Source organism: Podarcis melisellensis (genome assembly GCF_964234715.1).
Source record: "Podarcis melisellensis genome assembly, chromosome: 1".
NCBI lineage: Eukaryota > Metazoa > Chordata > Lepidosauria > Squamata > Lacertidae > Podarcis > Podarcis melisellensis.
The window spans coordinates 31416638-31435990 of NC_138528.1; the positions used below are offsets into that span (position 1 = coordinate 31416638).

The 19353-nt window shown below is 42.6% G+C and overlaps 2 protein-coding genes across 4 annotated transcripts in view; one reads left to right on the top strand and one right to left on the bottom strand.

Annotated features, from left to right (window-relative positions):
• LIN52 (lin-52 DREAM MuvB core complex component) overlaps positions 1-3844 on the bottom strand; it is a 37430-nt gene extending 33586 nt beyond the window's left edge. For all 3 annotated transcript variants that reach the window (XR_014169541.1, XM_081916154.1, XM_081916153.1), the window contains exons 1-4: positions 3701-3844; positions 3002-3076; positions 2015-2052; positions 135-201 (exon numbers count right to left, since the gene is read on the bottom strand). Coding sequence is in view for 2 of the 3 variants with exons in the window: in XM_081916154.1 (XP_081772280.1) it covers positions 135-201; positions 2015-2052; positions 3002-3076; positions 3701-3719 (199 nt within the window). In the remaining variant the exon portion in view is untranslated. The remainder of the gene's footprint in view (positions 1-134; positions 202-2014; positions 2053-3001; positions 3077-3700) is intronic.
• Positions 3845-4062: 218 nt separating this feature from the next.
• On the top strand, positions 4063-19298 carry ALDH6A1 (aldehyde dehydrogenase 6 family member A1). Its single transcript, XM_081912340.1, has 12 exons — positions 4063-4199; positions 7765-7815; positions 8102-8176; positions 9833-9994; positions 11130-11208; positions 12066-12368; positions 13695-13816; positions 14211-14400; positions 15043-15224; positions 16729-16908; positions 17483-17581; positions 17977-19298. The coding sequence occupies exons 1-12, from the start codon at positions 4143-4145 to the stop codon at positions 18079-18081; spliced, it is 1605 nt and encodes a 534-aa protein (XP_081768466.1). The 5' UTR covers positions 4063-4142; the 3' UTR covers positions 18082-19298.
• Positions 19299-19353: the final 55 nt, after the last annotated feature.

Sequence of the window (19353 nt, forward strand, 5' to 3'; positions counted from 1 at the left end):
AGATGAATGCTTGAGTTTGAGCTTAAAAAGATAAAAAAACAAATATTTAACTATTTGTGTAGTTTTAAAGACAAACTATACTGGGCTTGTTAATTCCAGTCATTTGAAGTGCTCAAACATTGACAGAAACTCACCTTTTAACATGTCAATATCATCATTTTCTAATTCAGCCATCCATTTGGGAGGAGAACTGGTGATGGGCTATTTAAAAAAAAAATACACATACATATATAGAAAAATTGTGATTACCTGTGTCTTTGATAAACAGAAACTGGGAAATATTTCTAATCTCTGGAATCAGCTGATAGAAAATAGGCTCAGCTGCCAAATTGCATAAAATTCTGCTCTACTTTGATACAGAGCACGTGTTTTGTATGGGGCTTACTCCCAGGTAAGTGGAACTAAGGTTGCAATATTAGTTGTAGAGATTTTGAATAACAACACACATTTTTTATTTTACCATTCATTTACTATTGCTGAGGATGTCAGAACGAAGGAGGGAGCCAGAATCCCTTTTATCATGCCAGAATACAAAACCAGATCAAAACCTACTCCCCAACAGCATTTTGCATTACATAGCAATTGTTAATTACATTGGATTTTAGCTGCTGGAAGCAGAACTAGAGGCTAATTTTTCTTTGAAAAACAGGATAAAAATGTAAATAAGAAATATTAGCAAATATTGTTTTTGCAAAATATTCCCATTGTAAGCATAGAAGAACAATTCAAATAAGATTATATCAGCACTGGCACATGCAGACTACAAAGAATCCTGTTTGTGGTTACAAACCTGCTTCAGGTTACAGAAGCTTCAGGTTACAGACTCTGCTAATCCAGAAATAGTACCTCGGATAAGAACTTTGCTTCAGGATGAGAACAGAAATCGTGCTCTGGCGGCGCGGCAGCAGCGGGAGGCCCCATTAGCTAAAGTGGTACCTCAGGTTAAGAACAGTTTCAGGTTAAGAACAGACCGCCCAAATGAATTAAGTACTTAACCCGAGGTACCACTGTACAAAAAATGCAGATCACCAGTCAAGTTCTAAATAGCTACACAATGTTGTATAAACTACAAAAAATTACTACAATTTTAATCAAAAAAAATTCCTTCCAGTAGCACCTTAAAGACCAACTAAGTTAGTTCTTGGTATGAGCTTTCGTGTGCATGCACACTTCTTCAGATACAATTTTAATGTAGTAGAGAGAACAAAACTCAGCGTGCAGTGTCCAGACACCAATAGATTCTTAACTCAGAAGTATGAAAATTATTATGTTTTATAGTTCCATGACACTTACACAGAATATAGCTATCATCAACCACTTTATGACCCACTGGTCAGATTCCTCTTTTATGCACCCTAAAATCCAGCCATTTTTTTTTTAACGTTCTCATGGTTGCAAATATTTAAAAATATATAATGCAATACTTGCTTTTCTAAAAAGAAAAAGCAGGCTGAAAAAAAGACACAAAGTGTCATGAGTTTAAGAGATCAATTTTTATATTTTTTTAAAGAAGGAGTTTCAAAAAAGGCAATTTCAGTTATTCTTGAATATGGCAGGTTGTTAAGCTTCCAGTGAAGAAACACACAACCAGAATTTGCAAGTTGCAGAGATGGCCCAAGACACTTTTGGTGCCTGAGGCAGAGAAGGTCAACAACTCCACAAAATAGTGTAAAAACTATAGTAAGTGAAAAACATACCAATTTGCACTACTTTAATGGAGACCTAAAATCTGCTGATTTACCCTGTCTAATGGATGGGTCAGCTCTGTCAAGTTAGCTACAACATCCAAGTCTAGAATTAGTTCTTAGTCAGCTTTTTGCATGAAATGGGATGTCTTTGTCTGCTTGGGCAATATATCAGGTTTCTGAACAACACAATGGGAATAATACTGGGTGATAAACTGGTGGGCCCAGGTGAACAATGGTTAGAATAAGTCCTACTGAATTTATTGGGGCTTACTTCTGAGCAGATATGTTTAGTATTGAATTGTCAATCCAAGTGAGAAATTACTTACACTTTTAAAAGAAGCTGCAAATTCAGCAACACCTGGTACTGGAGACAAGACAGAAACAGTTACTGGAGTACAACTTTCTCTACAACTTCAAGGGCAATTTATGATTTCTGTTGCTAACTCCACCAGTTAAACTGCTAGAGATATTTAGCATAAAATGATTATTCATTTGTACCATGTATTACTTCACATTCATGTTGAATTCTGTGACTGTGCAAATACAACACTAATTATTTGCTTCTGTAACATTTGCAGCTCAGTAGTAATTTGCATGATTTCTCTTTGGTCCATCAACGAAACACACATGTGGAGCCCTTGAGTGCAATCCTTTACACATATCCTGTACTTCTCTCTACTGAGAAGTAAAGTTCACAGTAAGTAAGGCTTACTCCCAGCTAATTCTGCATAGGACTGCAGCCTTAAACTGGTAACTTAAAGTGGTAACTCACAATTAGCCAATATGTATTTTTAAAACCACTTTGAAAACACAAATACTGAAATGATAGAAAACACAATAGTTAAAACGTGTTAGTTCAACTAAACATTTGTTATGTCTGCTAAACAAAAGTGTATGAGCATGCCTATGTAAATGAATGTGCATGTGCACAGAAGCGACTGGCACAGTACCAGGCAACTGCCCTCCCAACAGCCGTGCTGTTGCTGCTAACTGGGGCAGTGTGAGAGTGAGACACAGTAGTGATAGGGGCTACATATGCAAAGCAGTGGGAGTTCTGGACTGGATCTGCCAACATGCCCACACAGCCCCAACTTGCTGCCACCATGTCCATGTAACCAGGAATGATGCTACTATTGGGAGGCTATTGAGTACCACTCTATGGTGCATTTTTGAAGACTGTTCTGAGACAGGTTTATGTTCAACATGCAGACACTGTCAGTAACATCCTAACAGCCGGTTGTAAGTCAGAGCAATATCATAGTCGCCAAAGATCCTCCATGCCTTTTCACATTTCCCACTTGAGTGCAACTTACATTGTTCAGGCCAGAGGTCCGGTGAAGCCCGGTCCAACTTTTCAAAGCTCAGCAGGGAGGCTTCCAAGTCTGTGCCTAGAAGAACAACCAAAATACTTCCAATCATTGCGGGACTCAAACCCATGAAATCTGAGGTGTATCTGAAGAAGTGTGCATGCACACGAAAGCTCATACCAAGAACTAACTTAGTTGGTCTTTAAGGTGCTACTGGAAGGAATTTTTTTTGTTTCAAACCCATGACTGAGATTAACAGTTTCATGATCTACTGACCGAGCCTGATATTACTGGGACCGTGTGCATTCAAGACACGAGGCGCACTGCCACTGTTCTATGTCTCTTTAGAGCCTGACTGGATGAACAGAACATCAAATTTGACTATAAACCCTAACGGTTATTTCCAGATCTGAGGAAAAAATCTGAGGAATTCGCTTAAGTAGCATTTCAGCTCTAACTGGAGCAGGTTTTCTGAGGAATAAAGTTACCCGCTGTATTCAGTGAGGATTGTTCCCATGCGACAGCTTCGGTCCACCCTATGCACACGTACTCATAATAATTTAATAATAATAATTAGTTATTTATACCCCGCCCACCCAGTGAGAGACAAGCAAGTGGACACAAATTATAGTATGAATATGCCAGTGGACGAGAGACTCGCAAAACTGGGAAAACCTTCACCTTCTCCTCACCACCACCTCTTACCTTCCGTTGAGACCGCCATTTTGGCCTCTCACGTGACACCCGGCCGCCTGCACGCGGGAACCTAAACATATGACGCTTCCTTTTCGAACGAGCCAACCTTGCTCCGCCCCCTCCCTCCTGCACTCCTCCCACTAGGTCGTGATTTAGGGGGAGAGAGAGAGAGAGAGAGAGACAGAGAGACCAGGGATGGGGGAGGGGAGAGCCATCCAGTCAGATTCCGTCTAGAGGGGGCGTTGACGGCAACGTAGCCAATCGGAACCCGGAGCTGAAGGGGTGGGTCCGAGCCAGGTTCCAGCACTATCCCATTGGCTTGCTAAGGGAGAAAGGGGAGGAGAAAACGTCGGGACTCCTGATTCCATTGGCCAAGCTCAAAGCTCGGGCGGGGTTCGATCGTTGAGCTGGAGGTGGGCGGGGCGCCTTTTGGCAGGTGGTCGCTGGCAGAATGGCGGCGGTGACTGCGGCTCGGGGGTCTCAGGGAGGGCGGCGCCTCTGGCTCGGGGTGAGACTGCATGCTGGAGGGGCAGCGGCCCCGAAAGAGAATGGGGTGGGCAGGGGGAGGGCTCCTCTTGGGGGTTTCGGGTCCGCGGGAGGCGGGAGATCTTGCCCCTTCCTCCATTTCACCTGCCCTCCTGAATACTCCCAAGCATACATACGGGCGAGCGGGCAGGGGGATAATTTACAACCCCCTGGAATAGCCCCTAGAGCGGGATCCCACCACACTCGCTCCGCCCCCCTTGCAAAAGGCGATGAAATCTGGCTGGCGAAGGGGATCGCTTCGCAGGAGCCAGCGAACTTCAGCCTTGAGTGGGTGGACGCCCTTGCTTCTTCACGTGCGAAGCGAGGGTACACTCGGGATTTCTGAAAGGCGAAGGTGCAATCGCTCCCCTTTGCTTTCAGTTATCCCTGAGTGTGCATAAGCCGCCTCAGGACATCGCAAAGCGTGTTGTAGGATCAGACCGGGATCCATGCAGGCAGGAGCCCTTTGCAAGAAGAATCCCACGGAAAACTGGCTGGTGGGCTTATCTTCTGCCCACCCTTGCTTTAGATTGTACTTTTCCAAAGTCTAAAGCACTGTTGAATGTATGCAGTGCACGCTGGTCTATGCCTATTTACCTGGAGACTAGTTCTGCTAAATTCCTCCGTGGTAAGTGTGCATAGCCGCCTTGAACACACACTGCTCTGTGATTATGGGGCCAAGTACATGCAGGGATCCGTTCATACGTGACAGTTCAACTCTCTAATTGCCTTGCAGAGTATTTGCTTGTTTATTTGTCAATTGCAACCCTGGGGCAACCCCAAAGCGACTTACAACCCTAGTAAACCTGTCTCAGTACAGAATTAACATATGTGTTGTTGATCTTAATTAACCACAAGTTGTGTTTGAAATGACTACTGAATTGGTTACTGCCCTCTACAACTGTGTGACATGCTGTAGTTCTAAATGAAATGCACACTGGAAAATCTTGCAGGTTCCTTACTACAGTCTCATCTATGGAGCTTGAAAGAGCCAGTGCAGAAGTTTGGAGAAGGGGAAGGAGGCATAAACCTTTTTGGCTTTCTATGACAAATGGATACACGGCCCTCACTGGGAGTTCATGCAGGGGGGTACAACTGTATCACGCCCAGACTTTGAGTTCCTTTAAACATAATAGTATAGCATCTAGATCAAGGGAAGTAATAGTGCCACTGTATTCTGCTCTGGTCAGACCTCACCTGGAGTACTGTGTCCAGTTCTGGGCACCACAGTTCAAGAAGGACACTGACAAACTGGAACGTGTCCAGAGGAGGGCAACCAAAATGGTCAAAGGCCTGGAAACGATGCCTTATGAGGAACGGCTAAGGGAGCTGGGCATGTTTAGCCTGGAGAAGAGGAGGTTAAGGGGTGATATGATAGCCATGTTCAAATATATAAAAGGATGTCACATAGAGGAGGGAGAAAGGTTGTTTTCTGCTGCTCCAGAGAAGCAGACACGGAGCAATGGATCCAAACTACAAGAAAGAAGATTCCACCTAAACATTAGGAAGAACTTCCTGACAGTAAGAGCTGTTTGACAGTGGAATTTGCTGCCAAGGAGTGCGGTGGAGTCTCCTTCTTTGGAGGTCTTTAAGCAGAGGCTTGACAACCATATGTCAGGAGTGCTCTGATGGTGTTTCCTGCTTGGCAGGGGGTTGGACTCGATGGCCCTTGTGGTCTCTTCCAACTCTATGATTCTATAAAATAATCTCTTGCCCTTGTAGAACAAAAGCAAAATGTTCAAGGAACATTTGAACGAATTGCTTTGTGAGATAGGAGCCTGCTCACTCATTGGCTAAAAGCTCTGAAAGGTAGGAAGTCAGAGCTGTGATTAATGAGTGCTATGGAGAAACGTAGTCGTACAAACCCAAGGGAATATTTGCAAGTGGCTTAAAAGTACGTAGGAAGTTCCTTCTCCTGACAATTTTGAAGGAGCTTCCTGCAGCCAATCGGAAGCCGAAAATTTTGGAAGTCGAACGGACTTCGGGAATGGATTCCATTTGACTTCTTAGGTACCACTGCATATCCATATCTCAGGTGAGCAAGAATCGTGGTTGAGAAGCTATGGATTATGTTGCCGTCATATTTATTATGGACTTTTTAATTTACAATTGAAAAGATTTCAGATGAACAAAATAAAGTGAGAAAAAAGAAAAGAAAAGGTGCATAAAAATACAAAAATCCCTATAATTCTATACATATATAACACAAATGTCTATAAATGAAATTATTATTCCAATACATATACATTTATTTATAACCTATATTTTTATAAATGCTTTCCAAATAACAATATTTGTCCATATGCAGTCTATGTCTATAAGCTCTCCATTTGTATTTTGCAATAGTTGTCATCTCTTCTATCAATATCAGTATTTTAGCAGTAGTGAGGGTGTGGAGAATCTATTTATGTTGACCAGTTGTCAAATTCCAAGTCGTAGATAGATAATTTAAAATAATATTATCCTCTGACAATGCTAGCTTTCCCCCCAAAAGGTAATATTTATATAGTCTAGTACTTTCCCCCGAAATCTCATAAGCATAAATGTATGTTTCAAATAAGAATTATTCTTATTACATCTCATATTTATCATGAATGTCTAAAAACTGAAGGCTTGCATGGATTGAAACAAGCTTCTCTACCCTTTCCTTTTGGGTGGGATTCCACCTAATGAGTTTCATCAGCAGAAGCTCTGGGCAAGGACTTCCCTTCCCTTACACCACCCGATGCCACCTGAAATTGGCTTGTGGAGGGGGGAGGGGTTCAAGAGAACTCCTGCAACAGTGCCCAGGGGAGCAGAGGGGGGATAATTTTGTCTGGCAAGCCAAAATGCTTGCCCTAACAGAACAATCACCGTAGCATGATGTTGAATTCCTTCCACAGAAATGCATCTTGCGCCTGCATTTGTGGGTTGTTTTCTGTCTGCAGCTCAGGATTTGCTTGTCCTTTGTGTACAGGAATTGTAATGATCTGATACTGTACATAGTCTAACAAAAAAGTCTTCCTGTTTCTAGATATAATTTTTGGGGACTAGATAGCCGCTCTGAGCCCAGCCTTGGCTGGGGAGGGCGGGGTATAAATAAAATATTATTATTATTATAATATAGGAACGTTTTGTCTTAAACATTTCATTCATCGTTCTAAAGGAAATGACTTCATAATCCATTCCCCGCAACCTAGTTTGTTTCTATTTATTTGGGGAGAAAGCCAAAAGAAAAAAGAGACTTTGGGAAAAACAGAAAAACATTCTCCCCCGCCCCTGAATTTTCCCAGTCTTTTTTTCAGGGCCTTCATTTCTCCATGTTTGTCAGGCATATTAATACTTATTTGTGACCCCAGTTCAGTCTTTGGCGCTCTACTCCACCTGCAAAACAGAACACAAATTTGCATATGACACAAAGCAATAGTAAATTATGGCAGTTTGAAAATGAATACGTCGACTGTTCCTGGCACAGCCTTGGGTGAATTTAGGGTAGCTGAATTTCTTCACAGAAAATTGTAGCTGTGCTGCTGAGTAAGTTCTGTGTTTCTGTTTTTTCCATCTTGTAGATCCAGAGGAAGGCAAATTGGCATTTTTCATCCTCCTATTCATCTGCAGTGGTGAGTTGGTTTCTTCCAAAATAAAGTTTCAGTTGCAAGCATATTGGCTTTAAACAATCTTGTGGATTGCAAATTCTCAACCCACTTTTCTGGCAGTATTCATTAACTTTGGTTGCAGATAAATGTGGATAAATGACTGCAGCTCCGTGAAGAGAATTAGAGGGAGAGAAAGGAAAAAAAGAATTGTTACTTAATCCTTATGTTAAGTATGTGGAAGAGTTTAGCTTGATTGGTATTTCAGCATTCAGATAAACTCTGGCACTGACCAACCCTTTGTATTCTGCAGCCAACAACCAAGCTGTTCATTGATGGCAAATTTGTTGATTCCAAAAGTAATGAATGGATTGATATTCACAACCCAGTAAGTAAACTTCCTTTTTCTTTTGTGCTTCTCTTCTTTGAGGCAGGAAAGGGTTGGATTGTTCAGTTGACCAGTGTAAGAAGGAACAGGCACTCAGGAGCAACACTTTAAAATGGAATTGCTTAAGTAGTCTGAATTCCAAAGCTGTCGTTAGCTTGAAATTTAAAACATCTTTCTGCATGAGCTGTCATGTGGTCCAGTTTTTCACTGACAGAGGAATAAAGTTGTTTGGCTGGAACTTAAAGCAGTTACCTTAGAGCAGTGGCAAGGACATGTGGTCCTCTGGATGTCGCTGGACTACAACTCCCATCATCCCTGACTATTGACCATTCTGACTGGGGCTGATGAGAGTTGACAGTAACATCCAGAAGGCTATGAGTTCCCCATCCCTGGCTTAAGATTTCAGACACTAAGTGTAGGTACATAATCACTGACATTATTTTGCTTAATGTACTCCTGAGTCCTCCTAGTGGGGCAAACTACAACGGATTTTATGTGGAGGCTAGTCTGGCAACTTTAAAGCCGTGTGTCCCTGTGGTGATATCGCCCCTTTTAAGACTGGCTTGTGGGCATGGGTTAGAACCTCAAAAATAATGAGCTTGCATACAGATGTCTCCTGTTAAGGCTTCAAGGACAGTGTCACAAGGTACCGTAAGTGGGGTGGAAGAGGTAAACACCCATGGTCTAAGTTCCCATAAAACCTGGATTGGTGAGATCTCTCCACAGCCAGCCAGTGGTCAGCATTTATTTGGGCTTTTGACAGCATCTTGCTCAGACTGTTGAGATTTAAATGTAAGCGTTTATGTTAATTAGCTTAAGTTTGTGCTTAATGTTTTCTTACTTTCTGAGCTATTTTAATCTGTGTAATTATTGGGGGTTTTTCTCTCTTGTAGAGTTTTGTTTTAGTAAAGTCGACCAAGGTAGATTGGGCCCAGTTAGCGGACCCCCAACAGTCTGTGTATGATTTAATGAAATTTGGTCTGGTCTGATTTCCTGAACCCTTTAATTTTCACCACGTTTTTCAGAGCAAGGGTCATCTACCACAGTCCCTAAAATAAATCCCTGATTGTCAGGCATGAGTTCATGTGCTGTTAGCAAAGCATGCTGTATTCCCTTTTCCTCCCCTGCAGACCTATTCAGAGAGTTGAGACTCAAAAGTTTGCCATTCACCCCCATCTTGGATTCTCAAGGAATCCCATTTCTATATATTAGAGATGACACCCTTCCTTGATTAGTGCCTTCAAAGAAGAAGGTTCATAATCGGCTAAGCATTTTCTGTTTGCACAGGACAGCAGCAGATTTGGAGCCATTTCACTTATTGTTTCCGGGTTTTGGTTGTCCCAACCCTTGTAATGGGTATTGAGTGGGTATTGTGCAAAGAAATAATAATGGCCACAGCATTCTACCACTCCCTGCACGTCAGGGGTCAGGATTGCTCTGTTTATCATGAATTTAAGGCCGTAAACTTAAATATCCTTACTTGAAAGAGTGACCCACTGAAATTGAGGTTGGGCTGGACTAGACTTTGCAGTTAGCTCCTAGAAAATAATAGTTGGCCCTGAAATTTAGCCACAATTTGTGGATTCCTATGTTAAGGCAATCCTGAGTCGGTGGCACATTTATAATGACCATTTTTTGGGTTTACTATTCTAACAGGCCACCAATGAAGTGGTTGGTCGTGTCCCCAAAGCTACGCAAAGTGAGATGGAAGCAGCAGTGGCTTCGTGCAAGAAATCTCTACCGAGCTGGGCTGAGACATCCATTCTGAGTCGGCAACAAGTCTTCTTGCGATACCAACAGCTCATCAAAGACAATCTGGTAAGGAACTGGATTGACCAGATTGTGTGTGTTTTGAACAGTTATTTTTAAACTGTGGGTCCTGATAATGTTATTGATTTATTCTTGTAAAATGCTTTTTGGTGGGGTTTTTCTTCAATCAGGCATTATACTAATTTTATTTTTTATTTAATAAAATTAGTATAACGCCTGATTGAAAAACAATCATTTTATAGCCCTTGGTCTTAGCCTTCCCTATTTTGTAGGGAAGGCTATCTTAAATCACATTTTATAGCCCTTGGCTATAAAGCCTATTCTCACATTAAATAATTTTACCCTGTTCAGGAGGTACCGTATTTTTCGCCCTATAGGACGCACCAGCCCATAGGACGCACCTAGATTGGGGGGGGAATAAAGGGGGGGAATTATTTTTTCCCCCCAGGCGCGGGGCTGGGGCGGGGGACGCCCGAGCTTCCCCTGACCCCAGCCCCCAGAACAGGAGCCTGGCATCGCTCTCGGAGCTTGCGGGGCTGGGGGTGGGGGAAGCCCGAGCTTCCCCCGCCCCCAGAACAGGTCGGAGAGCGATAGTGAAGCTGCGCGCAGCTTTGGCTTCGCTCTGGGAGCTTGCTGGGCTGGGGGGATAGCTTCCTGAAGCCTGGAGAGCAAGAGGGTCGGTGCGCACCGACCCCTCTCGCTCTCCAGGCTTCAGCGAAAGCCTGCATTCGCCCCATAGGACGCACCCACATTTCCCCTTCATTTTTGGAGGGGTAAAAGTGCGTCCTATAGGGCGAAAAATACGGTATGTTATCTTGCTGTACATAGAGTTCATAGCCTGCCTAGAAACAGGATGTAGTGGACTGTGGTCCTTGAAAACCTATGCCAGAATAACATTATTACTCTTTAAGACTTCTTCTTTTGCAATATTGCATTTTATTCTCATTCTGAGTGGTCCAAATGACCCATCCAACTGCATACATCCAGGAATAAGATGGGGCAGGGTGGTGATTACTCATGTGCAGAGTGGCTTTTCCCTACTATTGCGCTTGGCCTCCTGCAGCACAGTAAATCTTGCTTCTTGCCTTCTGGTTCAGTAGATGAGCTTTATTTCCACCTTTGTTGAGTTTCCCTTTTCTCGCTTTCAGGAATTCTCACTACCTTTTTTTTTTTTAATCTCCAGAAAGAAATTTCAAAACTGATCACCTTAGAGCAAGGGAAGACCCTGGCTGATGCTGAGGGAGATGTGTTTCGAGGCCTCCGTAAGCTGCCGGCACCTCTTGCTGTACATAGAAAATGGCTTTTCACGGGCTGAGGGAAGAGCAGAATACTTCTGAGTCCCAGGCGTTCTAGGGCCTTGGGAGGATAGCCCCTTCTGTAACCTTCCAGGGTGGAATTCCGAGTACTTTATGAATTTTAAAAACACTTCTGCTTTTTTCGCTTTGTTTATTTTGCTTTGTATATTTCAAGTATGTTCTGAAATGCTAAGAGCTTTGTTTTCCTTTCTGATATCTTTCTGATAATACCGACATTATTCCTTTATGGTAGAATCCCGTTAGCGTAGTTCCTGTCTTCATTTGTACATGAATCCACCTCACCTGTTAATTATCTGAATCGAAGTAATTCTCAAGCAGAAGCCTATCCCTGTTGGAGGTATTTCTGTATGGTGGTGATTGTATTGTATGAGATATAGTGAAGGAGCTGGAAAAGCTAGCCAGGTTGTGAGGACATTGAAAAGACTGCAGGGGACAGCAAACTTTTGCAGCAGGGGGCCAGTCCACTGTCCCTCAGACCTTGTGGGGGCCCAGACTATATTTTTTTTTGGGGGGGGAGGAGGAATGAATGAATTCCTGTGCCCCACAAATAACCCAGAGATGCATTTTAAATAAAAGCACATAATCTACTCCTGTAAAAACACTAGGCAGGCCCCACAAATAACCCAGAGAGGCATTTTAAATAAAAGCACACATTCTACTCATGTAAAAACACGCCGATTCCCGGACCGCCCAAGGGCCGGATTTAGAAGGCGATTGGCCCCCGGGCCTTAGTTTGCCTACCCATGGAAAAGAGCGTTTCCAGGGAGATTCGTAAACTGAGAAGTCCCTGTTCTTTGTTGCAGAGGTCGTTGAGCATGCTTGTAGTGTGACATCCCTTATGCTGGGCGAGACCCTTCCCTCCATCACTAAAGATATGGACACTTACACCTACCGCTTGCCTCTGGGAGTGTGCGCAGGCATAGCACCTTTCAATTTCCCAGCCATGATTCCTCTCTGGATGTTTCCCATGGCCATGGTGTGTGGGAACACTTTCTTGATGAAGCCTTCCGAGCGGGTGCCGGGAGCCCTCATGTTTCTTGCAAAGCTGCTGCAGGATGCTGGAGCCCCCGATGGGACACTGAACATCATCCACGGACAACACGCAGGTAATTCCAGGGGAGGCTCGCCTGGCGCCATTCATTACAAAACGTTTAAGGCAAAAACATTCCTCTTATCCCAGGCCTTTGGCTAATTAAACAATCCATAAACTGGGGAGGGGGAATTGCTTTTGTTTGTTAGGGTGTTCTGCATTCTTGTGTTTTTGTATTGTAAATGGCCCTGTGATCCTCAGATGAAAGGCAGTATAGAAATTTAATAAATAGCTAATAATAACAATTGAGAGAGTCCCATGGACTGCAAGAAGAACAAACCTCTCCATTCTGAAGGAAATCAGCCCTGAGTGCTCACTGGAAGGATAGATCCTGAAGCTGAGGCTCCAATACTTTGGCCACCTCATGAGAAGAGAAGACTCGCTGGAAAAGACCCTGATGTTGGTAAAGATGGAGGGCACAAGGAGAAGGGGACGACAGAGGACAAGATGGTTGGACAGTGTTCTCGAAGCTACGAACATGAGTTTGACCAAACTGCGGGAGGCAGTGGAAGACAGGAGTACCTGGCGTGCTCTGGTCCATGGGGTCACGAAGAGTCGGACACGACTAAACGACTAAACAACAACAATAATAACAATAACAAATGCAGGGTAGGCCTCCAAGGCTGTAGTGTAGGGGCAGAGTGGGGTTGATATCATGTCGATTTCATGCAGGCAAGGATGTGCTATATAGCCAAGAGTGGGTGCTTGTGTTGTCTTTTAACTGTTTAAAAATAAGCGCCTTCTCCATCTTTCCCACTTTGATCCTGGTAATCACAGGTGCCAAGTCCCCACTCCTTCAAGAGGTATGCCTTGAAAGGCTAGGAAAAAATCTCCCCCTTCTACCACTCTTGGTCTTCCCTATTTGCAAGTGTGACCAGGTTATTTGCTTGTCCAGATCATGTGTTTGTGCAGTGATCTGGGAACAAGGAAGGTGTGAGGCTTGGTGAGCCGAGTAGATATCCCAAATGGGAGAGTGTTTTTGTTTTAAGGACGTTCTGTGAGAACATTGGGAGTGTGGGAGAGGGAGAAATTTGGTTAATTTTTAAAAAGGTATTTTTATTAAAGGTTTTCTTGATTTACAAAAGTATGTGCAATGTCTCTGTCTCGTGTGTCCCCCCCCCCCCCACGGTAACATTTTTACAAATCAGTTTCATTTGTTGAAACATTAGGAAGAAAGGGGGGAAAGAGTTGGGGGGGGTGACGATGTTTCTATTTTACTTAACATACGTAGGGAGAAATTTGGTTTATTTCTTTAGGTTATCGTTGCCACAGCACAAAGATGGAGAGCTCTTCGATGACAAGATATAATGAACAGTGTTTTGTTTTTCTTTTATTTTTTCAGCCGTGAATTTTATTTGTGATCACCCTGATATCAAAGCAATCAGCTTTGTAGGATCTAATCAGGCTGGAGAATATATCTATGAAAGGGGTTCCAAGAACGGCAAGAGAGTGCAGGCCAATATGGTAAAACTCTGCAAAATGTACCACTTGACATCTCTGTTTATAGGATAGTTGTTGATGATCCTGGAAAAATCTATAATTTTAATGTCCTGAATTGTATTTCTGAAGTTTTGATGTTACAGTCGAAAACAACAAACTTCAAAGTCATTTTAAGTATGGTTAACACGAAACCTTTAAATACTCCATATATTAACACTTAATTATCTAGCAGAAGATCTCAAAAATGTAAAAAAACTTTTTGCGACACCTTGCACCCTTTTTGGTTCTGATTTTACATTGGTGTAACAGCCACATTTTTCTTGAAGGTCTGGGACCATTTAAGCTGATGTTTACTGTTGCTTAATATATACATATATTCAGCTTCTTCTTTTTAAAAAAAAAGTACATTTCATTCTAGGGAGCTAAGAACCATGGAGTAGTGATGCCGGATGCCAATAAGGAGAACACCCTGAATCAGTTGGTTGGAGCAGCTTTTGGAGCAGCTGGGCAACGTTGCATGGCATTATCCACAGCAGTTTTGGTGGGAGAGGCTCGGAATTGGTTGCCCGAACTGGTGGAGAGAGCCAAGAAGCTGCGAGTTAATGCAGGTGCCGATGCATTTGTTTTAATCCAATCAAATTTCTGCAGATCTAGAAAAAGAGTGGGCAACCTGTGGCCTCCCAGATGTTGTTGGGCTCCAGCTCCCATCATTCCTCACCATAGGTCATGCAGCAACACATGGAGAGCCACAGGTTGTCTAATCTAGAGCATTAGAATGTGTGTTGTAATGTGCTTGTTAAAGGCTCATTTTTGGAGCCGTGAAGATGATCAGTGCAACTTCTGTCCATTCAATTGTTTCTCTCAAGTGTCTAATAAATTTGCTGCTTTTTCATAATGTAATAAGATCTCGGAACACACATTGCATTTAACCTTGTAATAAAAACCATGTTCACTTTATGGAACTTCACTGCCTTGTCACCAAAATTAAGAGTTGCATAGCTGGCTAGCTAATTACTTAGCTACGTTGAAAAGGATCAGAATATATGGCACTATTAAAATAAACCTGTGTCTAAAGGCTAAAGAGCACAGTTAGCCTTGGATGGGCTAAATATGTAGCAGTGTTACAAGGCTGCATCATGAGAACCATGTTTAATTTCCTATGTTGACATTGCTTGCTTTATTGCTTGATTTTTGTTAGGTGTTGAAAAAGAAGAGTTTAGGATTTGAGCAGGTTTTGTGTATTGTCATAGGAGACCAGCCTGGAGCAGATCTGGGGCCGCTGATCAGTCCCCAGGCCAAGGAGCGTGTCTGTCAACTGATTGACAGTGGAGCAAAGGAGGGGGCTAGCATCCTTCTTGATGGACGAAATATCAGAGTGAAAGGTTTTGAAAATGGCAATTTTGTTGGACCGACAATCCTTGGGAAGGTCAAGGTGAGCTGATGTACTGATCAGCAGGTGCAAATTAAAACACCTTAAAACTAAGGAAGACATGAACATTGATCCAGCATGTTCCAAGAGGTAGCCTTCCCTTTGGTCTTCAAAAGACTGGTGTTGGCCTACAGCTATATTTTATGCCATAGTGAAATGTTGCAAATGTCCTGATACCTGGCTATTGAAGTGAGCTGTGGCTAGAATGTGGAATGGTTGTCAAAAAGTGGTGAAGTTCAAGAATGATGCTTGGTGGATATATGGGAATGGATGGATAAGGAATAATAAAGGCTGGAATGCGGTGGAGATCCTTTCCCTGAATAAAAAAATGGTAAATGGGCCCATTTTTGAATGCCTTAGATGTGACTGGCATTTGAACAATTGTGCAACATGGCATTTATTGGTGGTATCTGATGTTTCAATGTGCCTTTCAAATGTTTATGTTTGCAAAGCATCTTGCGAGGGAATATGCTCTAAGATGGGATAAAATCTGCTTAATAAATGACTGGGGTCATTGTAGGGATCACAAGACTACAACACATTTTGCAACCTCACTTCATTCCGTCCTGCCACTCCACTGTGAAGTTGTTGAGAGAAGAATCTATTTTTCCCCTCTTTCTATTGTTCATCTACATTTCTTGCCTACTGAGTATATTCAGACCTCACCATTCTTGCTTTTTGTTGGTTCCCTCCACAACCCTCTGCATTAGGCGGTGGTTCTCCTTTTTTTGTACTTCCTCAAACCTTGGGGTTCTCCCCTCCCAAGCTTAGTGATAGCCTCCTTCTTGTTTCTTAGTCTCCCCATCTGCTTACAATCCTGGCAGCAGTCACCATCCGAGTTCAATATTGGAGGGAGGGATGATAGCCTAGAGTGGTAGCCATTTCATCAAAAGGAACAGAATAATAATAATAATAATTTTTTATTTATACCCCACCCTCCCCAGCCAAGGCCGGGCTCAGAGCAGCTTACAAGCAATAATAAAAACAAGATGAATGATTACAACTTAAAAACAAAAATAAAATACAACATTAAAATAATGGAACATTAAAATATTAAAATGTAGCCTCATCGCAGGAGGAGAAGGAAAAGAAAAAAGAAACAGAGGGAGGGAGGGAATCAAATTGGCTCCAAGCCAAAGGCCAGGCGGAACAACTCTGTCTTACAGGCCCTGCGGAAATAAATCAGATCCTGCAGGGCCCTGGTCTCATGAGGCAGAGCATTCCACCAGGCCGGAGCCAGAGTTGAAAAGGCCCTGGCTCTGGTTGAAGCCAATCTAACTTCCTTAGGGCCTGGGACCACTAGGGTGTTGTTATTTATGGACCTTGAGGCTCTCCGTGGGGCATACCAGGAGAGGCGCTCCCGTAGGTACGAGGGTCCTAGGCTGTGAAGGGTCCTTTGGGGTGATGACTTGTGAAGGAAAAGGATGTTTCTGTGTTAAGTGTCAGAAATAAGATTTCTGCAGAATCTGACATGCGGTACAATTAAAAGTTGCTTCTTTCTTGACAGCCCAATATGACCTGCTATAAGGAGGAAATCTTTGGACCAGTTCTAGTGGTTCTGGAAGCAGACAGTCTGAATGAAGCAATTGAAATAATAAATAAAAATCCTTATGGGAATGGAACAGCCATCTTTACCACCAATGGTGCCACTGCTCGGAAGTACTCTCACTTAGTAGATGTTGGGCAGGTATGTAAAGGTTGAGGTTCGTGCTGAACAGCTTAGGGTACTGTTTTAGCGCCATCATAGCTCCATGACAGAGCAGATGCTCTACATCCAGACTGTCCCACATTCCATCTTTAGCATCTCTTAGTGAAAAGATTGTTGGATAGCAGGGTTGGGAAATTCCCTCTCCAACACTAAATGTGCAAGAACCTTGTCCTCTTTCCTGTGTGGCCTTTCATACTGAGAGATCTCCATCTGAATGTAATGCACTTGCCCCATTTTCCCTTTGTGGAGCCATTTGCCATGCTACCAACAAGATACTGAGGGCTATTTTATTAACGAACCGAGGACCAAACTAATGCTGAATGCATTACTGCATTCAATGTGCAAGTTTTTTAAAATGCAAAAGCTTTCTCTTTCTCTTCTTTTTTGGCCCTGAGGTTACAAAGTAAGAAACTGCTCAGTGCTTACCCAGTGAGACTACAGCAGAGCATTGATTTGAATCCAGGTTACCTTGAGCCTAGCCTGACTCTTTTTTGATTTATTTGTGCATTTTCTTTGATTTATAATAAAATTATCAATTTTGGCTTTGCTTTAGATTGGTGTGAATGTTCCAATTCCAGTGCCTTTGCCAATGTTCTCCTTCACTGGCTCTCGCGGGTCTTTCAGGGGGGACACCAATTTCTACGGCAAACAGGTAATGCGTTCAGGTTGTTTTTTAAGATATATATTATGATGCATGCTGCAGCAAACCAGGAGGAGCCAATGAAGGAAAGAAAACTTGTAGGAGATAGACAAAGGGAAGGCTTATCAGCATGCTATATTTCTGACAAGAAGAGAAAATGAGCAGGAACTTTCCAGGGAAAATATATTTTCCTTGTGGCAGGTGTGGAGAACCTATAGGACTCCAGATGTTGCTGACAACAACTCTAATTATCTCTGACCATGGGCCATGCTGCCTGGGGTTGATAAATTTGGAGTCCAACAAAGTCAAAAGGACTGCAGGTTCCCCTGCAGCCTTATGGTTAAAACTAAAACCAGCAATTCTGCAGCACCAATTGATATAAACATCTGACTCTTTGTCCCTTTCAGGGGGTACATTTCTACACACAGCTGAAGACAATCACTTCTCAGTGGAAGGAGGAAGATGCTACTGATGCCAAGCCTGCCGTCGTTATGCCAACCATGGGGAACTAAAGCACCTTGTTAAATTTGCTCAAGATGCTGCTGAAAGTATTCTTCACCCACTGATGCAAGCTGCTCTTGGATATTCCCTGTTGCCATTGTTGCCCTAGAAATAACAAAGATTGCTTCATTTCAGGCTCTGCATTTAAAATCAAATTGGCCAGGGCCCTTTAACACAAAATTTAGATTTTTTTTTCATCTACATACTGGCTAACCCAAGGTATTTTCTTTAATTCTAGGGAAAATAATCTGTTGTGTGTAAACAGACAAAATCAGCTTCTCTTGTCCCACTCATGCAACCTAGTGCTGAGAAACCAGACTATTTTTCATGGGATGTTAGTGTTTAAGAATCAATTGCTGCAGTTACTGCTGTTTCTCTGTTCACAGCTGGTATGTCCTGCTGTCAGAATCTAATTCAGCTTTCCCCCGCAATAAACTTTGGATACTTCAGAGAAACAGATTTACTCATTACAGGATTGAGCAGTAAATGTGCAGGTACTCAACTTTAATAAGTAGTCTCCAAGAATCTCACACACAGAAAATAGCTGTTGCAAAGAGACAGTGAAACCTTACCAGCGGGAGCTTTAGTTCCCATGATGCATCGAAACAGCATGCAAGCTGCTTTAAAGCGGACAGATTTTCTACCTTAACACAGCAATGTGCCTATACGTCATTTATGCACTAAATATTTTTGGAACCAAAACATGTGTGATCTTTGCTTCTGGGGCTGCTAGACCATCATGGCATCAAAAATAATAAGCCTTCATAAAGATGCAATTGGTTCTATCAGTCTAGCTTTCAGGGGGCTATTACTTCCCATTGCACTAGTGCAAAGGAGAATTGTAGGTTCTGGGGCTATTTAAAGGCAGTCCTGTATAGTGGGAGTACATACAACTTGAGATGACATCTTGAACTGCACAGCAGTGTGATCTGCATAGGTTAGCTGTGAGTGATGCGGTCATGGGATGGGGAGGGATAAACTATCTGGCTTCATAGGGATGTTAAGTAGCATAAGAAAACTTGCTCAAAGTCCTTTCTTCCACTTTGAAACCATGCAGTGATTTTTTAAGTTGTCTAATGAAACAAATTGGACCCATTTGATATTCTGCCTTTTGTAACCAGCAAGCGCTTAAACTGAAAACGGTAATGAATAATTGAATTGATTAATACTCTGTATGTTGTGTCTTACATTGGTGTTAATCATGAATAAATGGCTATTAAATTCAGAATCCTTCTGATTTTCTTCAGGAAAACAATCTAATAGCACAAATCCCCTTGAACCCA